The 19,371-nt window shown below is 45.3% G+C and overlaps 1 protein-coding gene across 1 annotated transcript; it reads left to right on the top strand.

Moving 5' to 3' along the window:
* The first annotated feature begins 6,486 nt into the window (after positions 1-6,486).
* On the top strand, positions 6,487-11,487 carry NHLH2 (nescient helix-loop-helix 2). The gene is made up of 3 exons (XM_013045037.2): positions 6,487-6,666; positions 7,076-7,402; positions 9,190-11,487. The coding sequence occupies exon 3, from the start codon at positions 9,198-9,200 to the stop codon at positions 9,603-9,605; it is 408 nt and encodes a 135-aa protein (XP_012900491.1). The 5' UTR covers positions 6,487-6,666; positions 7,076-7,402; positions 9,190-9,197; the 3' UTR covers positions 9,606-11,487.
* Positions 11,488-19,371: the final 7,884 nt, after the last annotated feature.

Below are 19,371 nucleotides of genomic sequence, written 5' to 3' on the forward strand. Positions count from 1 at the left end.
CACCTATTAGAATGGCTTAAAATAGGCTTTTAGGAGCTAGCAATAATAAATAGTAAGGAAGATGGTGGACAGCTGAGCACTGCTGGCAAAAATGTGAAATGATACAACTACTATGTAAAACAGTTTGGTGGTTTTTCATAAAGTTCAATACTTTCTAGCCCAACCATCCTAGCCCTATTTATTTACTCAGGAGAACCGTATCCATATGTCCTCATACATGCCTGTATGTGCATCATTATACCAGATTAGCTAGCTGTATGCTTAGGATCCAACAGGATTAATCTCAAAAGCTGTATGCTGAGTAAAAAAGCCAGACTCAAAAGTCTGCATACTGTAGGATTCCATTTTTACTACATTCTGGAAAAGGCAGAACTCTAAGAACAGAAATCAGATCACTGGTAGTCTGAGGTTGATCGTGGACAGAGGGATTGGTTACTAAGGGATACAGGATGCTTTTAGGATGATGGAACTGTTTTACATTTTGACTGCGCGGGTTACTGGAATGTATGTATTTGTCAAATTCATAGAACTGAATATCTCTAAAGGGTGAATTTTACTCTATATAAATTAAACTTCAATTAACTGATTTTAAAAATTAAGCATCCCAACCATGAAAGCAAACCCCTGAAGTTTTTCAGTGCTGCTTAAAGTCATGTCATACTCAATCCAGTACTTTTAAACATTTTACTAAATACAATGGGAAATGTTTAGAAGCTTTTTTTGCGGTTTCGTACTCTGAAGCAAAAGCCACTCTAGGGGAAAAGGCTGAAACAGTACATAGGAACCAATAAGGTAACAAACAAATGTGCATTCCAATGTCAGCAAATTTCACTGATAGACACTGGGGAAACACTGCTGGAGATTTGAAGAAACAAGTATGAGACCAACTCATGGGGTAGGGGGCAGTTTGCTATTTAGCTAGATGAAAAAGAACAGCAGTGATTTCTAACATGTTTCAGCGCAGGATACTTTATAGGTTCTGTTTCAATAATCAAATACATGAAGAACTTCTCTTTTTAAGAAGGCATTGAAGGTAAAATGTATGGGAGAAGAGCTACTTACTACTCATATCTTTAATAAAAGAATGATTCATGGAAAAATTGTGGACATATGTTTAGTCACGAGGAAATGGCTGTTTTAACTCAAATAGAGGGCTGGGAGCCAGAAATATCACAAACAAGGTTTATTCACTAAATAATTCCTATGTAAGAATTTTCCGTAAGAAAATTGAAATATACCAGATTATATCCGTGTAGTTTTAGAAATACAAGTCTTTTAATATATGGTAGAATCTGGGCGCCTAGGTGGCTCGGTTGGTTAGGCAACTGCCCGTGGCTCAGGTCATGATCCTGGAGTCCAGGGATTGAGTCCCATACTGGGCTCCTAGCTCCACAGGGAGTCTGCTTCTCCCTCTGACCTTCTCCCCTCTCGTGCTCTTTCTCACTATCTCTCTCTCAAATAAATGAATAAAATCTTAAAAAAAATATGGTAGAATCTTTACAATAAATGAAACTGGACAAGACCCTGAAAGTCTTCTGGCCCACAAAGAATTAGTTCCTATATAGCAAATCTCTTAAAGAATCTCTTGAAGAACATTGTTCAATTTTAAGTGGTCCAAATTTATTTTTCTTTCATGATTAACGGGTATCAGTAGGATGCTAACAGCGAATAAAAAACACACAAAACACTCTGAATGTCTCTCTTTAAATATGCATTTTTTTAAGAGTTAGATGGTAATTTTTATTTTTTTATTTTATGTTTTTAAGATTTTTTTATCTGATAGAGAGAGATCACAAGTAGATGGAGAGGCAGGCAGAGAGAGAGAGAGAGATGGAAGCAGGCTCCCTGCTGAGCAGAGAGCCCGATGTGGGACTTGATCCCAGGACCCTGAGATCATGACCTGAGCCGAAGGCAGCGGCTTAACCCACTGAGCCACCCAGGCGCCCGATGGTAATTTTTAAAAAGGAAATTAGTGCTATAGAAAAGACATTTTAAAGAGAGATGTTTGGGAGGCATCAGGGTGGCTCAGTCAGTTAAGCGTCTGACTCTCTGTGTCAGCTCAGGTCATGATCTCAGGGTTGTGAGCTAGAGCTCCATGCTGGACGTGGAGCCTGCTTAATGATTCTCTCTTCTTCTCCCTCTGCTCTTCCCCCCACAACACACTCTCTCTCTCTTAAAAATAAATAAATAAAAAATAGAGAGATTTGGAGAATTTTCTATTGTTATGTGATTTTTGCTGTCCAAAGTAATGGAAATGTGCCCATATGTCAAAATCTCTTAATGTGAACACTTAAAATACTTAGAAATAGAAAAACGTAAACTTTTTTACACTTACACATTTTACAAATATATAAAATTTACAAATAAAGAGTTTCAGGGCTTCTGAACTCATTTGTTAAAAAAAAACAAAGAATTCCCATTAGAAGGAAATTTGCTAGCCAACTTTCAAGAAAACTTTGGCATATTTGGTAGATAAGACAAAAAATTAGAATAATAATTTAGTTAATAATCAATGATGAACTACAATTTGGATCTTAGGATTTTTGTATTATACCTCTTTCTACTATATTAGCCACAAAAACCAGATTCTAAGTAAATTGAGCTTAAAAACCAGACCATCAGATCATATTATCACAAAGGGTTAAGCAATGACTATAATAAGTAAATAAACAAATGAAGCTTATTACCTCCAAAAACCATATATTATCTTGTGCTGTTAACAGGCTTTTGTATTTAATAACAATAACAGTAAATAAAAAATTTTAACAAAGATTATTAATTTTGTGTTTAGCATTCTTTAAAAATGTTTTGTTTATGCTTTGTAATTATAGAATGTTTGTACAGCAGTCCATGCATAGAGTTTGTTAATAATAAACATACACATACTGGGTGTGTATTAGCAACATTTTTACTGAAGGGGTGCAAAATTTAAGACAATAGATTAGAAACAGCTGTCTAGTAAAATTAACAAATAATTATAAAGCCTTTGTAGTCCCATACTGTCTGGCACAATGCTAGATGCACAGTAAATATTTAAAACTATTTGCTCAGTGACCACCTCTGAATGCAAAAATGTGGTAGTTTCTATGTTTTTTGTGTATGTATGTATTTCTCCCTTAGACTATGCATTTCATTTGGTAACTGATACCTCTGCCTGAGTATATATGTGTAAGACACCATGACCACAGAAGCAGTAGTGCTCAGTGGTGGCAGTTTCTGAATTTAAACTACCTGAGTCTAAATCTTGGCTCCATAATTTATTAGCTATCTAACCCTGAACAGATCATTTTCTGTGGCCCAGCTTCCCTATATGCATAATCAGGACAACAGCAGTACCTATCTCATTGCTTTGTGGTGAAGATAAAATGAGTTAATGTGTGTAAAGTCCCTGACCTATGTCTGACATATGGAAAGTGCTCACTGCAGGTTAGTTGCCAAACACACACATACAAATACACACACACACTTGGGGTGAGTATACTGATATGATTATATTTCATGTAATTTTATTTTACATTTCTGGTTTACAATACATATGTATTTTGAGTTCTGGGCACTCATTTAAGTACTTTACACAGAATATCTTTGTTCATCTTTAGAAAAAAGATGACATAACAATATAAAATACTATTCTTATTCCCATTTTATAGATGGAGAACTGAGGTCCAGAAAAGTAAAATAACTCCCTTAAGTTCACCATAGCCAACATATGATAGATCGAGGAAGTCTGGCTTTTTTTTTTTTTTTAAAGATTTTATTTATTTATTTATTTGTTTATTTATTTATTTGGTGGGTGCAGAGAGAGAGGGAGCCAGAGTGACAGACTCTCAAGCAGATTCTGAGCTGAGCAGAGAGCCCAACATGAGGCTTGATCCCATGAACCTGAGATCATGACCCCAGCAGAAACCAAGAGTCAGATGCTTAACTGACTGAGTCACCCAGGCTCCCCAGTCTGGATTTTAAATCACTGCTTGCCACCTCCCCACTGGTTTAATATTACTGAATGTTACTCCTAATACTCCCTAATATCTTCATTTGTATGATGCTTGTTATTCTATAAGATAAACTTTCATGGACAGTGAGTCTCATAACCAGCCTATGAAGTGAGTAGGGCAGGATCATTATCCTCACTTTTATAGGAGAGGAAACTGGTACCACTGAAACCATGGGAGTGTTTCAGTAGAAGTGTTTCTGTGTCACAAACATCCTGGCTGCCTCTGTACACAGGGAGTCATTCACCATAAACCTACGAGTACTTACAACGTGTCAAACTCAGACATCTGTGCTGAGGCTGTGAGCTCTGGACCGGCCCTGAAAGCGTCACAGCCTAGTGGGAAACACAGGTATGGAAAGAGAGAATCACTGTATACAGTATGTAATCTCTAAGGGGGATAGGAAAAAAAGTGTTTATGAAGCACAGAAGGAGGGACCATCTGTGCCGGGGAGGTCTTAGAAAAGGCAAAGGTGGCAACGGGGCAGGGGGAGGCTTTCCGGGAAGACAGAATGCATGTGTGTGAGTGTGAATCCGTGTCTGTGACCATGACCGTGTGTCCAGCCATGGCTAGGTATGGGTCTGAGTGTGTACCTGTTTACAAGAGCTTGCTCACAGATTAATGTATGTACAAGCAGTTCTGTCAGTGTGGAATCAGTGAACCTGAATATAAAGAAGAATGTGTCTGGATCCACACACACCTTGGCAGAATCTGACCTGCCCTGCTACCTTCCCTCTTTTCCTTCTTCCCCCCAAAACGGGTACCTGGTACCAGTGGTAACCAGAGATACCAGGGGCTTCCCACTGCAGTAATTGTCTCAGGAGCTATGGTGATTAGACTCGCTGGGTTTCTCATTCTGTCAATCTGAATGTGCAGCAGCCTAATAGAGCCAGCTAGCTTACGTGAGCAGGGGTGAGGTGGAAAGTACAGTTATCTGTGGGTGCACATCTGTGTACACTTCTGGCTATGTTGAATGCTTAGCATTGCTGCTCTTAGCCAGACTGGGGAAATCTCCTTTTTCCCTTCATCTTCACCACCTTGGGGAGTTCACCCACTCACCTGTTTCCACTGCCACCTAAATGGGGCTGGCTTTTGCCTCCACTTAAGTGTCCTGGGGATATCTAAAACGTACTTCTGTGCTGGGGTTGAGCAGAGGCAAGGCTGGAAAGTGTTGGTGCCCATTTTCCTTGGAGACACTTCCTACTCTCCCCCCCATCCCCACCCCATTCCTGGCCAGGCATCTCCCATAAGCTGAAAAATGTGCGCAAAGGCAAACAGGACTAGTGGTAGCCATGAGGGTCACTCCCAGGGGTAGGCTGATCAATCCTCTCCCCTGATGATAAAAACTGTTTTTAGAGCAAAATTGAAAAAGAAAGAAAAACAAGGACTCCTCTCTCCACAAATGTTCCCCCAGGAGTTACTGAGGTGGGGAATAAGGCTACAACATTCTTTTATTTCTTTTAAGCTTACACAATCAAAAAAGCTAAAATGATTGCAAATAATACATAGTCGGTGGAGACTAACAGTATCTCTATAAAGTGGTAAAGTAATTGAACCAGATTTTTCCCTTTTGTTAGGAGGCATATAAATTCAGGGCCATGGGGTCATGTAAGGCAAAGGCATAATGTACTGCGATACACTGGAGATTTGTGTGGGTTTACACCCAGCCCAATGCACTGCCTCACAGCTAAATATTCAGATGGTAAAATAAGCCAAAATGAAGCACAATAATCAACACATGTAATTTTAACTTGAATGAATGAAGGGCAGAAAGAAAAACAAACATATTTAGAAAAGTAGGATGGTCTCGTGGTACAGTGCTCTCTGAAATTACAATTCCTGGATTCTCTTCCCAGTTCCACCAATGTCTTAATCTATTGAAAAGGGTTTCTTGTTGTTGTTGTTGTTGTTTAAATCATATATTGGAAAATTAATCCAGTGGCAGGATATATTTTTAAAATATGAATATGTTCAATCAAGTCTTGTTCAAGTCTTTTAAAATGTAAATGATCACAAAAATAAATGATCATTAATAAATGTTAGCTGTTTCATATCTGAAGATATTTACTATAGAGTATATATTTTCAGTGCTGGACACAAATATTTTCCTTAACATTAAGAGAAAATACTGTTTTTCTAGAATGTGAGGAGAATTTTTCCATAGTCAATATGTTGTTTATTTGCCCTTAAATACTGCATCAATAATCTGAAAAAGAGAAATAGTCTGATAATGGCTAGAGACTCTGTTTAGAGGCTAAGGTTTCTATCATGGACTGCTTTCAACTGTTATATTTTATGGCACAGATTCAGTGGGAATCTGATCTGCTAAAATATTTGGGCTGTGAAAACTCCCACACTGTGACAGATGTCAAGTCCAATTAAGTGACTCATGTCCAGGTTTCTGTCCAATAGGATTTCCCATTAAATATCAATTTAGGGAAAAAAAATTCCATCCCCCTTCTTAAGCCTTTATCTCTTCCACCATCTCCAGGCTGAATCAATTGGTACCAGGAGAGCCAAGAAGCCACACACGCATCTCTGCCTCTTTGCTCTGGCTCTCCCACCCTCTTGCGTCTTTCTCCGCTTCCCTGTCCCTGTTACTCCGGGAGACGTTCACTTTCCACCAACCTTCTCCAAGCGTCTCCAAGCCAGACTATATATATTTTGCTGCAAGGTAAAGAAAGGAGGGGGTGGGGTGGGAGATGTAAGCAAGCCTTGAAAGACTTTGAAACTGCAAATAGGTGTCTGTTTATACAACCTACAAGTAAATGAGAAAAGAGGAAGAGGCAAGCTTAGTCCCGAGTTACAGTATTGTGTTCCTGGGAACTGGGGAGACATCAGCTGAACAAAGCCTTATCTCAAAAAAAAAAAAAAAAAAAAAAATCACTTCTGAGGAAGATCGCATCTCTGCCTTGCACTTCCCAGTTTCTGCTCAACCGTATTAAGGGATGGAAAGGAGTCCTACTGGAACTGGGATCTTATCTTAACCATCTTTCTTACTGATTCTTCCGCTATTAGAAAGTGGAGGAATCAGTCCTTTGATGTGATTGTGTTTATCTCTGCATCTCTTTTGTTATTTATAGAGACCTAGAAGAGGAAAAAAGGCACAAGACTTTTCAACACCTCACTTAAAAAAAATCAACAACGAATTTCCCGAAATGTTTGAGAACAATTAAAAGGAAAAGGCGTTTTTGGTCTATCAACTAAGTGAACAGTCATTTATATCGTCCACAGCCCGAGATATTATCTACCCTCGCTGTGGACACCAGCGAGATGACAGCTGCTTTTTCATATTCGAATGTAATAAATATTTGCTGCTTTTAATATATTTCGGAATTTCTCCCCTCTATTCTTTGGAATTTGTAACTCTAAAAGATTGGAGAAAAGATTATCGAAAAGGCTTTTACAAGGTAAGTCTTCTTTTTTCCACCTTGGAACTAAGTTATTCATATTGCATTTACGGATGTATTTCAGCTCATTGTTAAATAAATAAAATGTACCCACGACACGTTATTTATGAATATTTTAAAAAGATATCTGAAGGAGAATTTAAGGGCAACCCAGGAACTTTTTAACCGAACTACAACTATGTTGTTGCTTATTGTGATTTTCCATTACTCGCCAATTTATTTATGCCCTTTCAAGCCGAATGTGCAAATGCAAGTTGTTCTACTTCATAAATGTATCTGTGAAAAGCCCGTAGGGAGTCACATGTAGTTCACTTGGAGCATTTGTTTTTATTTCGCCTTAGAGGACCTGCTTTCCTTGCAGCGCAATGAAAGCCGGCTTGTAGACAAATTCGCTCCTAGGCAAGTGCGGCGCTAGGAGCAGATCACACATCCCTGGCTTTTGTTTCTCTAGGAGCAAGCCCTCCTCCTTGTCGCCGCCGCGGATTTCTCCCCCGGCGAGCGTCGCTCGGGCTGCACTCGCTGCCCCACGGCCTGGTCCTCCCCCGGCGCCTGTGGTCGGTGCGCGCCGCACCCGCGGGTGCGGACCCCTACTGCTGGCCCTTTTCTTCGAGGCCGAATCCCCCTAAGCCCCGCGGTTGTGCCCCCCTCGCCGACCCCCGCCGCCAGAAGGCGCGCGGTCGGGGTCGGAGCTCCAAGCCTTCCGAGGAGCCCGGCGAGGCGGTCTTCCAGGAGGGCGTCGATACAGGAGAGCTGAGCACTAACCAGCTCGGTCTTGGCCAGGCCGCGGCACCGCTGCGGGATCTCGACTCCGGGCGCCTGAGCACCGGCCTTCGCTCCCCGAGGGGACGCTCGAGGCGTCTCCTCCCGCCCCCTGTCTTCCCTTTCCTCCCAGCCTCCCCTCCCGTCGCGATCCAGCCGCCGGCATTTTCCCGGGAGGTGGTCTGCCGAGCGCTGGGCGCATTGTCTCGCCCTCCCCCCCCCACCGTCGCCGTTCCCCTAGGTCCCCGATGTGTGTGGCTGTCTGCGTGACAGATGGTGCTTCGGGGAGCCGAGAGGGCATAAGGGTCAATTTTCTGTAGAAAGGAGCCTTCGCGTTTGTTCAGTCATTGCTTTGTTTTTTCGGAGACGCCTCCGGATCCGGACCGCCTTGTCTGCCGTCCGCACTCGGGACCGGGGCGCATCTCCCGCGCGGGGCGCCCTCCGCAGCCGCGGCCGCCCGGCACTCCGCAAACCAGCGTGAGGGCCACAGGCGCCGCTGCCTCCGGCTGCTGGGTCTAAGGCCCTCGGGGCAGGAGCGCCGTCGGCGTCTCCCCACCTCACGTAAACCCCAGAAGTGCCCGCCGTTCGCAATCATTCGTTTGTCGGGGAAGGGAAAGTGAGGCAGACGGCCTTGCGGAGTCGGTACTTGGTCGGAGGCGGCACGGAACGCGGTCGCAGCCTCCTGGGCCTGCCCTCTCCCCGGGGGACCAGGCCCACAGACCGCTCTCCGCCTCTCGCAGGCCGAGAAGTCAGGTCCGGGATGCGGCCGGGGCCCTGCCGGGACCTCGCTGGCCCCGGCCCCGGCCCCGGCCCCGTAGGGAGGTTCGGGGCTCCGGTCCCCGGGCCAGCCCCTCTCGGCTCGCTCCCTTCCCCGGGGGGGCCAGTTGCGCGGAGCGCGCCCGCCTAGGGTGGGGAGGGGACCCGGGATGCGCCTAGGGCCGACCTGGTAGGCCCTCGCCTGCTCTCTCTCGGATCCAAAGAGGACCCCGCTTCCTTTTATTGATTGATATTCTGACTCCCCCCCTCAGCCTCCAAAATGATGCTGAGTCCGGACCAAGCCGCCGACTCGGACCACCCCAGCTCGGCGCACTCGGACCCGGAATCTTTGGGCGGCGCGGACGCCAAGGTGCTGGGCAGCGTGTCGGACCTGGAGCCCGTGGAGGAGGCCGAGGGCGACGGCAAGGGCGGCAGCCGGGCCGCGCTCTACCCGCACCCGCAGCAGCTGAGCCGAGAGGAGAAGCGCCGCCGCCGGCGCGCCACCGCCAAGTACCGCTCGGCTCACGCCACCCGCGAGCGCATCCGCGTGGAGGCCTTCAACTTGGCCTTCGCCGAGCTCCGCAAACTGCTGCCCACGCTGCCCCCGGACAAGAAGCTCTCCAAGATCGAGATCCTGCGCCTGGCCATCTGCTACATCTCCTATCTCAACCACGTCCTGGACGTGTAGAGCCTGGGGCGCGGCGGGAGGCCGCCGGTCCGGAAGCCGGGGCAGCCCCCACGGACCCGGGCGGCCGCTGTGGGCTGGCGGACGAGGCGGCGGCCCAGGCTGACGGCCGCCGGGAGAGGCCTGGACGCGGGAGGAAGCTCGCCACGCGTTCGAGTTCTCTCCGGTCAGCAGGGAGACAAGGGGTTTCCCACTCGGGAAGGTGGGGTTGTCTGCCGAGTCTGGGGTTTGCAGGGGGCATTTTCCCGGCCAGGCGTGCCTCCTGGAGGCACCCGAGACGCACCGCCTCCAGGCCTCCCCTCCGTGTGTTAGGATCCCTTTAAGTAAGCGTGGTTGCTTTAGCTCAGTGGAGACTTTTGAGTTCTCCTACATTTATCTCCCACAGATCTTCATGTTTTGAAAGGATGAGGGCAGAAGCTCAGAGTAAAGACTCTTTAACTTTAGACTATCTGGGATTTTTCTAATTGACAAATCACCTAACATTTGGAGGCTTTGGGAAGGACCGTCCTCCAGTGTAAGAGATTTAAGGCACGGAAAGGTGGAACAGGAAAATGTCCGTTCTGCTGTGAAAAGGAAGTTATATTGGAATCCAAATAAAACAGACAAACCCTCGATATTGGTAAGCTCAAAAGATATATTGAGAATAGACACACTGTGGGAAGATTTGAGCTGGGTGAGATTTTACTCCAAGGTATGACACTGATGTAGACGAGAGAATCCATATTTAAATGGAAATTTTAATATCTGATTGCTTTTTCAGGCAAAGTGCCCCTTTATATATCCAAAAACATCTATTTGTGACCTTAAACATGTGGACCCATAGGTGCAGTTAGAAAAAGACAACCTATTTTTATTTATGTTAGAAGGAGTAGAGTATTTTTTTCAAGACATTTATTTTTCAGAGTGGTGATAATTTTACTTTGGATACTCTGTGCCAATTTATTTATAGTCAAGTGTTTACACTTTTTCCTGTGGAATAATTATGTCTAACTTTTTACGTGTTTGTTAAGATTATACTGTGGTCTTTCTTTTTGCTCTAATTATATTGCACTTGTATAACAAATTTCCCACTTCTCCCTGTTTCTAAACATATTTTATATATTAAGATGTTTGTTCTTGAAAGGTTCTTTTGTTGTGAGATCAGCAACACTAGCACTTCACTATTATAGTTTTTTAAAAAAAAGTAAGTGTTGTTATTCTTATCTGTAGTTATGTCTGAAAAGTACTTTACAAGCTGTTTATAAGGAGAGTAGCTTCTGTGTGTGTGTGTGTGTGTGTGCTGTTTGTGCGTGGGATGATTTTAGGAAATTAAGTTATTTTCCTAAAAAAATTTCAAAACTACTTTCCTCTGTGACAACCAAAAAGAAAAGTCTATAACCTGAAAATGTTTCATGTTCTCAGCTGTGAAACTCTTAAAACAAGGAGTGTATTTTAGAGACAAGGGAAAAAAAAAAAAACGCATCTGCTATCCAAAGATTTTAGTCTTTTTCAGGGTTTTTTTGTGTCTCTGTTGCTTTATATAATGCAATATTTTGTAGTGAAAATAGATATAATCTGGTTTCTATCTGACAAGTTTTTCATATCTCATGAATGGTGCGCTGTTTTGCATATAAATAAAGGTATCAAATCAAGTCCTCTCCTTTACTTAAAGCATACTGTCTAAAAATAATAAACATACTTGTTGAGCATGAAATACCTTAATGGACACAGTCCTTAAAAAGGAAATAGTTAAAAAAATCACAACCTCCCTCCCCCCCACCAAATCTTAAGATGTTTGTGTGTTCAGATACTTGATGCTTTTCCTAAAGTTGGATCCTAACCACTCTGTTATAGCTGTTCCACATATGATGGTGACATAAATCACGTTTGTCTGAAATGAGAAGTAAATTACAGTGTTTATATAAAAATATTACTTGAATCATGGATTCTTTTGGCCTAAAAAGAATTTAGGGAACTGAGGCCCAGGGAGGTTGAATGCCCTGCACTAGATCCCATGGCTACTTACTGGCAGTAACAAGACCCCATGATGATGACACTCAGTCCTCATGGCACTTATTAAGAAAAAGGTGTATACTGCAGCACTCAAACATCTGATTAGGACATCGATTTAAGACATGACACCTGCAAACAAAAAAAAAATTCACCCTCGGTGTTAACCTACAGTGGACAAGGACAAGGGGCAAGGCACAACATCCCTTCCCAGCTACATGGCTCCAGAGATGCCAGGAGAGAAGCTTTGCAATGTCATTTCAGATCCAAGGCTGTGCAGCACCCCACAAAAGAGAAAGGGAGCACTGTGGCACTCTGCTAGACAGAGGGTAACTGACTCATCCCTGGAGTATGGCAGGGACTCAGTGGCTGTTCAGCCACAGGTAAGAGAGTAATGACTCTTCTCTGAATAATGACGGTGAGCATTCATTCTTACATACAATAAATATTTATTGCGGACCTACTGTGTGCCGGGCACTGTTCTATTAGATGCTGAACATAGAGCAGCAGGTGAGATAAAGTCTAGAGAAGAGCAGTACCTGGCAACAAATAGATAAACAGTACTTAATTTCAAGTTCTGCTCAGTGCTATGTAGAAAAACAAAGCAGGATAAAGAAAGAGACAGTAGCAGTAGAGGGTGCTGCTAAGGATATGATTTTAGGGCTTTTAAGGAAGGCCTCTTAGAAGAGGTGGAGACTGGGATCTGCCTCACTGGCAGCGTCCAAGGTTGCTGCTGCTTGTGGTACCCTGTCTTCTCACATCCTATTACCATGTCCTGTGCTTATGCCACCAAAACCAGCCCCAGCCGATCTCTTGCCATGCCCCACTGGCAGCGGCCTCATCCTTCACCCCCAGCTTGCTCTCTCCTTACACAGACTGGGGACCACAGTCCCTTCGGCTGCTCCTTGGACCTTCTGCCCTCTGTCCCAGCTTCCCAACAACTGGCCAGGGCATCGCCACTCCCCAGAAAACCTAACCCCACACGGCCCAGCCAACAAGGCCACCTGTGCTGAGTATTTCTACGTCAAGATAGCTGCTTCACTTCTGCCACCGTCCAGAGACATCCCAAGAAAAGTGACTAAATTCTTGAGCAAAAACCCATCCCTTGCAGGGAGAGGGCAGGGGAGGGTGAGCAGCTGAGAGATGGGTAGTGGGATGGATTAGGAAAGGAAGAGCAGACTGAAGACAGGTGGTACATACAGAAAAGAAATAGGGCTGCATGGAGGAGAGAAAGCCTGCTTTCTGTATGAAACCTGCTCTTCGGGCTTCCTCCGGTGACCCTGCCTTAGGACCACGTTGTCTGCTACGATGAAGTGCAGAGCCAGCCTCTGGACTGCTGTGATGTAACCAGTTCCCATCACTGTCATCTGTCTCTGGATGCCAATCTTCCTCCTACTGAGGTCGGGGGGAGGCAAGGCATAAGGGACAGGGGACACCAATTCAAGGGCATGTATAGCCGATACCATTCCCAGGGCTCTTGCTCATGTTGGGATAGTAGGAGCACTAACAGCTAACATACAGTCAGTGTGTATTGCGTGCTTACCGAGTTAAGGCCTTAGCATGCATTATTATCTCATTTAATTCTCACAGCCACCCAACTAGGTAGGTACTGTGACCATCTCCACTTAGCAAAGGAGCAAACTGAGGCTTACAGAAATTACATAACTTGCTCAGGGTCATGAAACCATGTTTGTTGGTTTCATGAAGTGCATACCTTTAGGGGTCATACTCAACAGTTTTCCTTTGCCAAAGGGTGGCCATGCCATGCACGCACCTTACCTTTGGCCCTAGCACCCCTTCTCCCCATCGATGAGCTTAGGAGAAGCTTCAGTTCAAGTCATGCCTGAGGCGTGCCAGTCCCACAACCAAGAGGGAGGCTAAGACTGAGTCTGTTCTCTGCCTGCTAAGTCCAGCATGTGCTGGAGCTTGGAACTAAGCTGCTGAGAGGCAGAGGAAGCCTCTTCCTACATTGAGGGAAGACACTGCAGGCTCGTGGCAGCCCTGCACTGGCTCTTCCTGAAGGAGACTGGAGCTAAGCCGACACTGTCTGAGACATTACTATTCACCACCTGCTCTTCTGTCTACCCCACCCACGACTCCTTAGCACACTGAGGTCCATTCTCACGCTGCCCTGAGAAACATCTTTCAAAGTTAGCATGCCATTCCCTGCCTGAACGTTCTTCTCGCCTTCCCACTGCTTATAAATAAAGCTCAAGTTCTTTCTCCAGGCATAGAAATCTTTCACAAACTTGTTGTAGATACTCTGTAGCATAGCATCACCTTTAGCCACTCTCCTTCAAGTTAAACGTTCCTGCCAAATTTAGTTTTCCTCTCTTCCCTGGACATGCCTGGTCCTGTCTAACCTGTGCTGTTGCACTTATTCTCTTTCTGCCTAGACTGTATTTCCTCCATTCTTATTTTTTGCCCGAAAATTCCAAGTATTCCATGGTCACCCAACTCAAATGTAAACACTACAAAACTTTCCTCTGTTTCTTTGGGCAGCATTAGCTGCTCTGTTCTCTGAATCCCGAATATAAACTTCATTATACCAGAATTTACTTGTTTCTCCTATCCCTGTGTTTGAGACCCAGGAGTCTGGAACCAGGTCTGAACTCTGGCTCCAACTCATTTTACATGTGTGATGTTGAATACGATACTATGCTTCTTCTTCTTCTTCTTCTTTTTTTTTTTTTAAAGATTTTATTTATTTATTTGACAGACAGAGATGACAAGCAGACAGAGAGGCAGGCACAGAGAGAGGAGGAAGAGAGCCCCATGCGGGGCTTGATCCCAGGACCCTGAGATCATGACCTGAGCTGAAGGCAGCGGCTCAACCCACTGAGCCACCCAGGCACCCCATTACTATGCTTCTTTAAGCTGCCATTTTCTGATGTGTAGTATGGGAAGATATATGCACCTGTCTCAACTCTACATTTCTATAGGTTAATGGAGAGTGCTTGCCAGAAGAGAAGGAATACAGTAAGAGCTGGATGATCGTGAGCTATTATAACTACTGTTCCATTTATAGCGTGCATAGGAAGTTGTATACAATAGCTTAAAAATAATACATTAATAATTCATTAATGTGTTAATGATCTGTGGTCTCCATCAACGGTATTTATCAGCATATAACACATAAGTAGTTCTACAAAAAGTCTACAAAAAGTAGTTCTACAAAAAGGTCTGTCCTCTAAGAAAACGTCACAGGTAAGTAACTAGGATGTGAGAGAATAAAACACAGAAACAGACATTCAAAGTCATGTACCTGTCTGCATCCCCACCCCACTCCATGTGGGAGGCCTGCCTTACACTTTTTCTCTTTTCCTCGTGGTTTTCCCCTGGGCACTGATGCTGTCATAGCATGTCCCACTATGGGAGAGCGGTCAGGAGCGTGGACTGTGACAGAGATTGCTTGTGTCTGAGCCCCAGCTCTTCTACTAATTGGCTTTGGCCCTGAACAAATAATTGAGTTCTCTGCCTTGGTTTTTTCACCTGTAAAATGGGGGTGATTAGTTGTCCCCATCCTGTAGCATTGTTAGGAAGGTTAATTGAGTTAATTCACGTAAAAACACTTAGAACATGTCTGGTGTATGTTAAGAGCTCCACAGCACTTCCTACAATGGCTTTCTGAAAGTTAAATTCTTTTTGAGGTAATGAAGAGAGAAACTGTTGGAAGTTCCTCTCCAGTTTGGTTAAGTATTTCCAGATCAGGAGGGGAGGTCCTCCTCTCCTTGCTGGTCATTCCAAAAGACACCAGTAGAAAGGGACAGGATATGAGGGACCATGGGAAAGGTGTAAGATCCCTGGCTATAGGAGAAGGGAAGGGCCCTCTCCAGGATCTTCTGGGGTTAAAATGGGATAACTGGAGGGAAAGGATATTGGAGTCAGTCTGCCTGAAAGGCTCAGAGGGTCGGACCAACTCAAGGGAAGGGGATAAATGAAACACTCTCCAGAGCTGACCCTGTGGAGCAGGACTTGGTGCATCCTCTCCTTCTGGTCGATAAAATCACAGGGGCTGGGGATTATTTCGGGAACAGTGGGAGGTGAGCTGTGCTGGAGGTCGGAGGTCCGGTCTGCAATGCAAGGAGGTTGCCTTGGTTCAGGTGTGAGTCGACTGGGGCCTGGTGAGTAAAAATCAATCACCACGAATTTTCTGAGCAACTACCCTAAAGAACGAAACAAAACAAAACATTTAATGGAGAATTTTAAAATGCCTACAAACGTGAAGGGCATAGTAAACTGCATTCTAATGCCCCAGCATTTCATTTATACTCTTATCCACACTCTCCCCCTACCTCACTGGGTTATTTGAAGCAAATTCTGAACATCGCACCATTTCACCCATAAGTGCATCAGTAAATACCTCTAAAAGACAGACTTTTCTTTCTTTTAACTTAACGGCCATTATTACCATGAAACAAATTAGCAGTATTTCCTGAATATCATCAGTGAGTAGCACCTACATATTTGAGGAGAATTTCACAGTTGGCCTAACCCACCTTTCCCAATAATCTTTTTCTTTCTTTCTTTCTTTCTTTTTTTCCCTAAGATTTCACCCATTTTTTTGAGAGAGAGAAAGAGAGAAAGCACACGAGTGTGTGTGTGTGGGGGGGGCGGTAGGGGCAGAGGGAGAGGGAGAAGCAGACTCCCTACTGAGCAGGGAGCCCCACACGGGGCTTATCCCAGGACCCCGAGATCATGACCTGAGCTAGAAGTGGGTGTTTAACTGACTGAGCCACCCAGACGCCCCTCAATTATCTTTTTTACTCTAGCCTGTTAGATTGTCTTTCTGATGGTCTTCGAGTTTACAAATTCTCCCTCTGTCCTCCTTAACGCTGGCACTTTCTACACACACACACACACACACACACACACACACACGACTGCCCCTGTCACCACCCTCTCCCTGCCTTATCGTGGAGGGACATGCCTGAGAACTGGCTGGTCTGGCACAGTAGACCATCCCACAGTCTAAAGCTGCAGTGGGGGTGTGCTGGGGTAGCTCACAGATGGCAGCTGGATAACTACAAACCAGGGTAAAAGACACACTGCCAGAGCCAAACTTAGATCTCAAAGATTTAAAAACAAACAAACAAACAAACAAACAAAACCCAGGTAATTCTCTTAGCTATTGGTGGGGAATTGGGGTGAGGAGATCCCTTGGAGAAGGAAGAATTCTGGGAAACTAGAGGTGTGGACCTGCCAGCCCTCCTTCCCTGACAGCAGCATGTATGGAGGCTTGAGGATTATTAACAACAGCAACAGATGCCCCTAGCATGGTCCTTTCAGCTCCCAAAGTCTGTCACATATGCTGTCTCTGTGAGTCCTTCAGGCCCCCAGGACAGGGCTATGACCAACTGACATCCTGACTGGTTAAATGGCTCAGCCATGTCTCATACCCTGTCAGCAGCAGAGCCACCTAGAAGCCTTGGACACCAATCATGTGCTGCTTCCACACCCAGACCCCACACTGTCTGCCCTGGGTCACAGCCTGGTGACTAAGACGTATCAGCAAGAACTACACAAACTTAGCGCATACCCTCAGCCAGGCACTTTCCATTATTCACTCACGTAATCCTTCAACAGTGACTCAGGAGCCCTTATTATTCCTAAATTACAGATGAAGGCACCAAGAACACAGAGAGGTAAAGAAATGTGCGCAAGGTCACACAGCTAAGCTAGCAAGCTTTGAATGGGAAATGAAGCTCAAGGGTGGTAAAATTCAAGTGCTTATACTTTGAAAAAAGGGAAAAAAATACAAATTTCTTCTTCTTCTTCTTCTTTTTTTTTCTAAAAGATTTTTATTTATTTATTTGACAGAGAGAGATCACAAGTAGGCAGAGAGGGAGGCAGAGAGAGAGAGGGGGAAGCAGATGCGGGGCTCGATCCCAGGACCCTGAGATCATGACCTGAGCCGAAGGCAGAGGCTCAACCCACCGGGCCACCCAGGTGCCCCAACAAGTTTCTTCTTTGTGGGGAACAAAATACGACACAAAAACTACAGAAATTGAAAGAACACATTTCTTTTAAGCAGGGCCCCAGACCAGACATTGGCCCAGTCCCCTGGATTTGTCCTTGCATGCTGAGAGACCTCAACATCACCAAATAGAGCAAGTGTCTAGGGCACAAGTGTGGGGCGTGTGGCTCTGGGAAGTTGAGTGCTGACAGCCTCAAGCTGCACCAGGTCAAGCTGTGGAAAGGTCCGGAATGAGTCACTGTTGCAGGATGACCCTGACAACACTGAGACTTCGGGAGGTGTTCGGAAAGCCTCTATGGGTCAGTACACACGACTCCTTGTACAATGCTAAATAAATGGAAAAAGAAATGAATGTTCTTACTTGAAAGGCTGCGTGCCAAGACCAAAGGCTCACACAAAGAACAGGAGCCCACCCAGGACTCTCACAACCACCGTGTCCTTGGGTCCTTGGTGTGACAGATGCCACAGGCCTACAGCAGTCACACACATACCTGCAGATGTCTCCCCACCTTGTTCTTTATACCTAGCTCTATTTCTGGATTTTGCAATCAATACTGTCTCATGCCAGACACGTTGTTTTGTCATGTGGTGTGAGCAAGAAGAAATGGTACTTACTACAAGAGCTAATTATTAATTTTTTTAAAAACTCTGAAACCCTAATTAAAGTTCTGGGTGATTTTTTTGTAGTTGGGACTTCAAGAGGTGTTTGATTTTCTTGGTTTGCTAGCTGGGCGATGACGGGGTGTGTGCTGCAGGCCCGTGTCCCAGTCCCCAGCGTCCTCGTATTTGCATGTGGGCCCGGATTTGTCTTTGGCTTCTTGTATGGTTTGGGATGAGACCCTTGTGTCCCAGGGGAGGGGGGCAGGTGTTGCTCCAGTCGAGCGAATGGAACCAAATTACAGGCCCGTCTGTCACTTCCTCTGGGAGAAAGTGGAGGGAGGGGGCCTGGAAGAAGGGAGGGAGGGGGGAGGGGGGAGAGGGGAGAGGCCTGCCACCAGGAGAACAGAGAGCCCAGCATCCGGCTCAGCTCAGCCTGGGGGGAGGGTGGGTTTGTGAAGTGGACTGCTGGCTCTGGAAACCTCTACCTATGCAGGGCCCTGCCAAAATGGGGACCATACTGCGTCCTGGGGGCTGGGATGGAGAGGGGGTAGGCCTGTGCCCCCTAGGCTCTTCGCTGACCCTCGGAGATCTGCTGCCACTTAGGCTGCGTCTATAGGGCGCCGGCAACCACTCACACTGGAATTGGTTTCACTAAATTGACTGATGCATTTTCTGGCTGCACGGACTTGGAGTCTGTGTCTCTATCCCATCAAACCTACTGAACACAAACATCCAACACATCCGTGGACTTAATCTTTTGGCTTACAATAAACAGCTTGCTCACACACGCACTCTTTAATTAAGCCACACCTATTTGCACAGGGAGGCCTAGAGGTACCACCTCGATTGCAGCCCTGGGTGGGCACAGCCAGTGCTGCTCTGCTGGGATTTGTCCTTTAGCCAGAGACAGTGCACGCTGATACTACCCGGTAATGTCCTGCTGCGTCATGAGCCTTCTGCAAGTGACCTGGAGGCTGCTAGATACAGAACCGGAGGTAACAATGAACACTTTGCTGTCAGGGGCAACCTCTAGAGACCGTCCTTCTCCCGAAGGCCCCAGTGGGGCAGAGCGATGTTATTCTAAGCTACTTGAGAAAAATACAAACAGATAATGTGGGCCTTTTGTGGAACACAATGGATGGGAGTAAGAAATTGCCATCATTTTGCTTTCTCTTACAGATGAGTGGTACAAAGAATATAAGA

The sequence above is a fragment of the Mustela putorius genome, unplaced genomic scaffold (genome assembly GCF_011764305.1).
Source record: "Mustela putorius furo isolate JIRA1106 unplaced genomic scaffold, ASM1176430v1.1 tig00000585_pilon_pilon_pilon, whole genome shotgun sequence".
Lineage (NCBI taxonomy): Eukaryota > Metazoa > Chordata > Mammalia > Carnivora > Mustelidae > Mustela > Mustela putorius.

Coding starts and splice junctions, on each gene's coding strand:
- NHLH2 (XM_013045037.2), top strand. CDS start 9,198: ATGATGCTGAGTCCGGACCAAGCCGCCGACTCGGACCACCCCAGCTCG.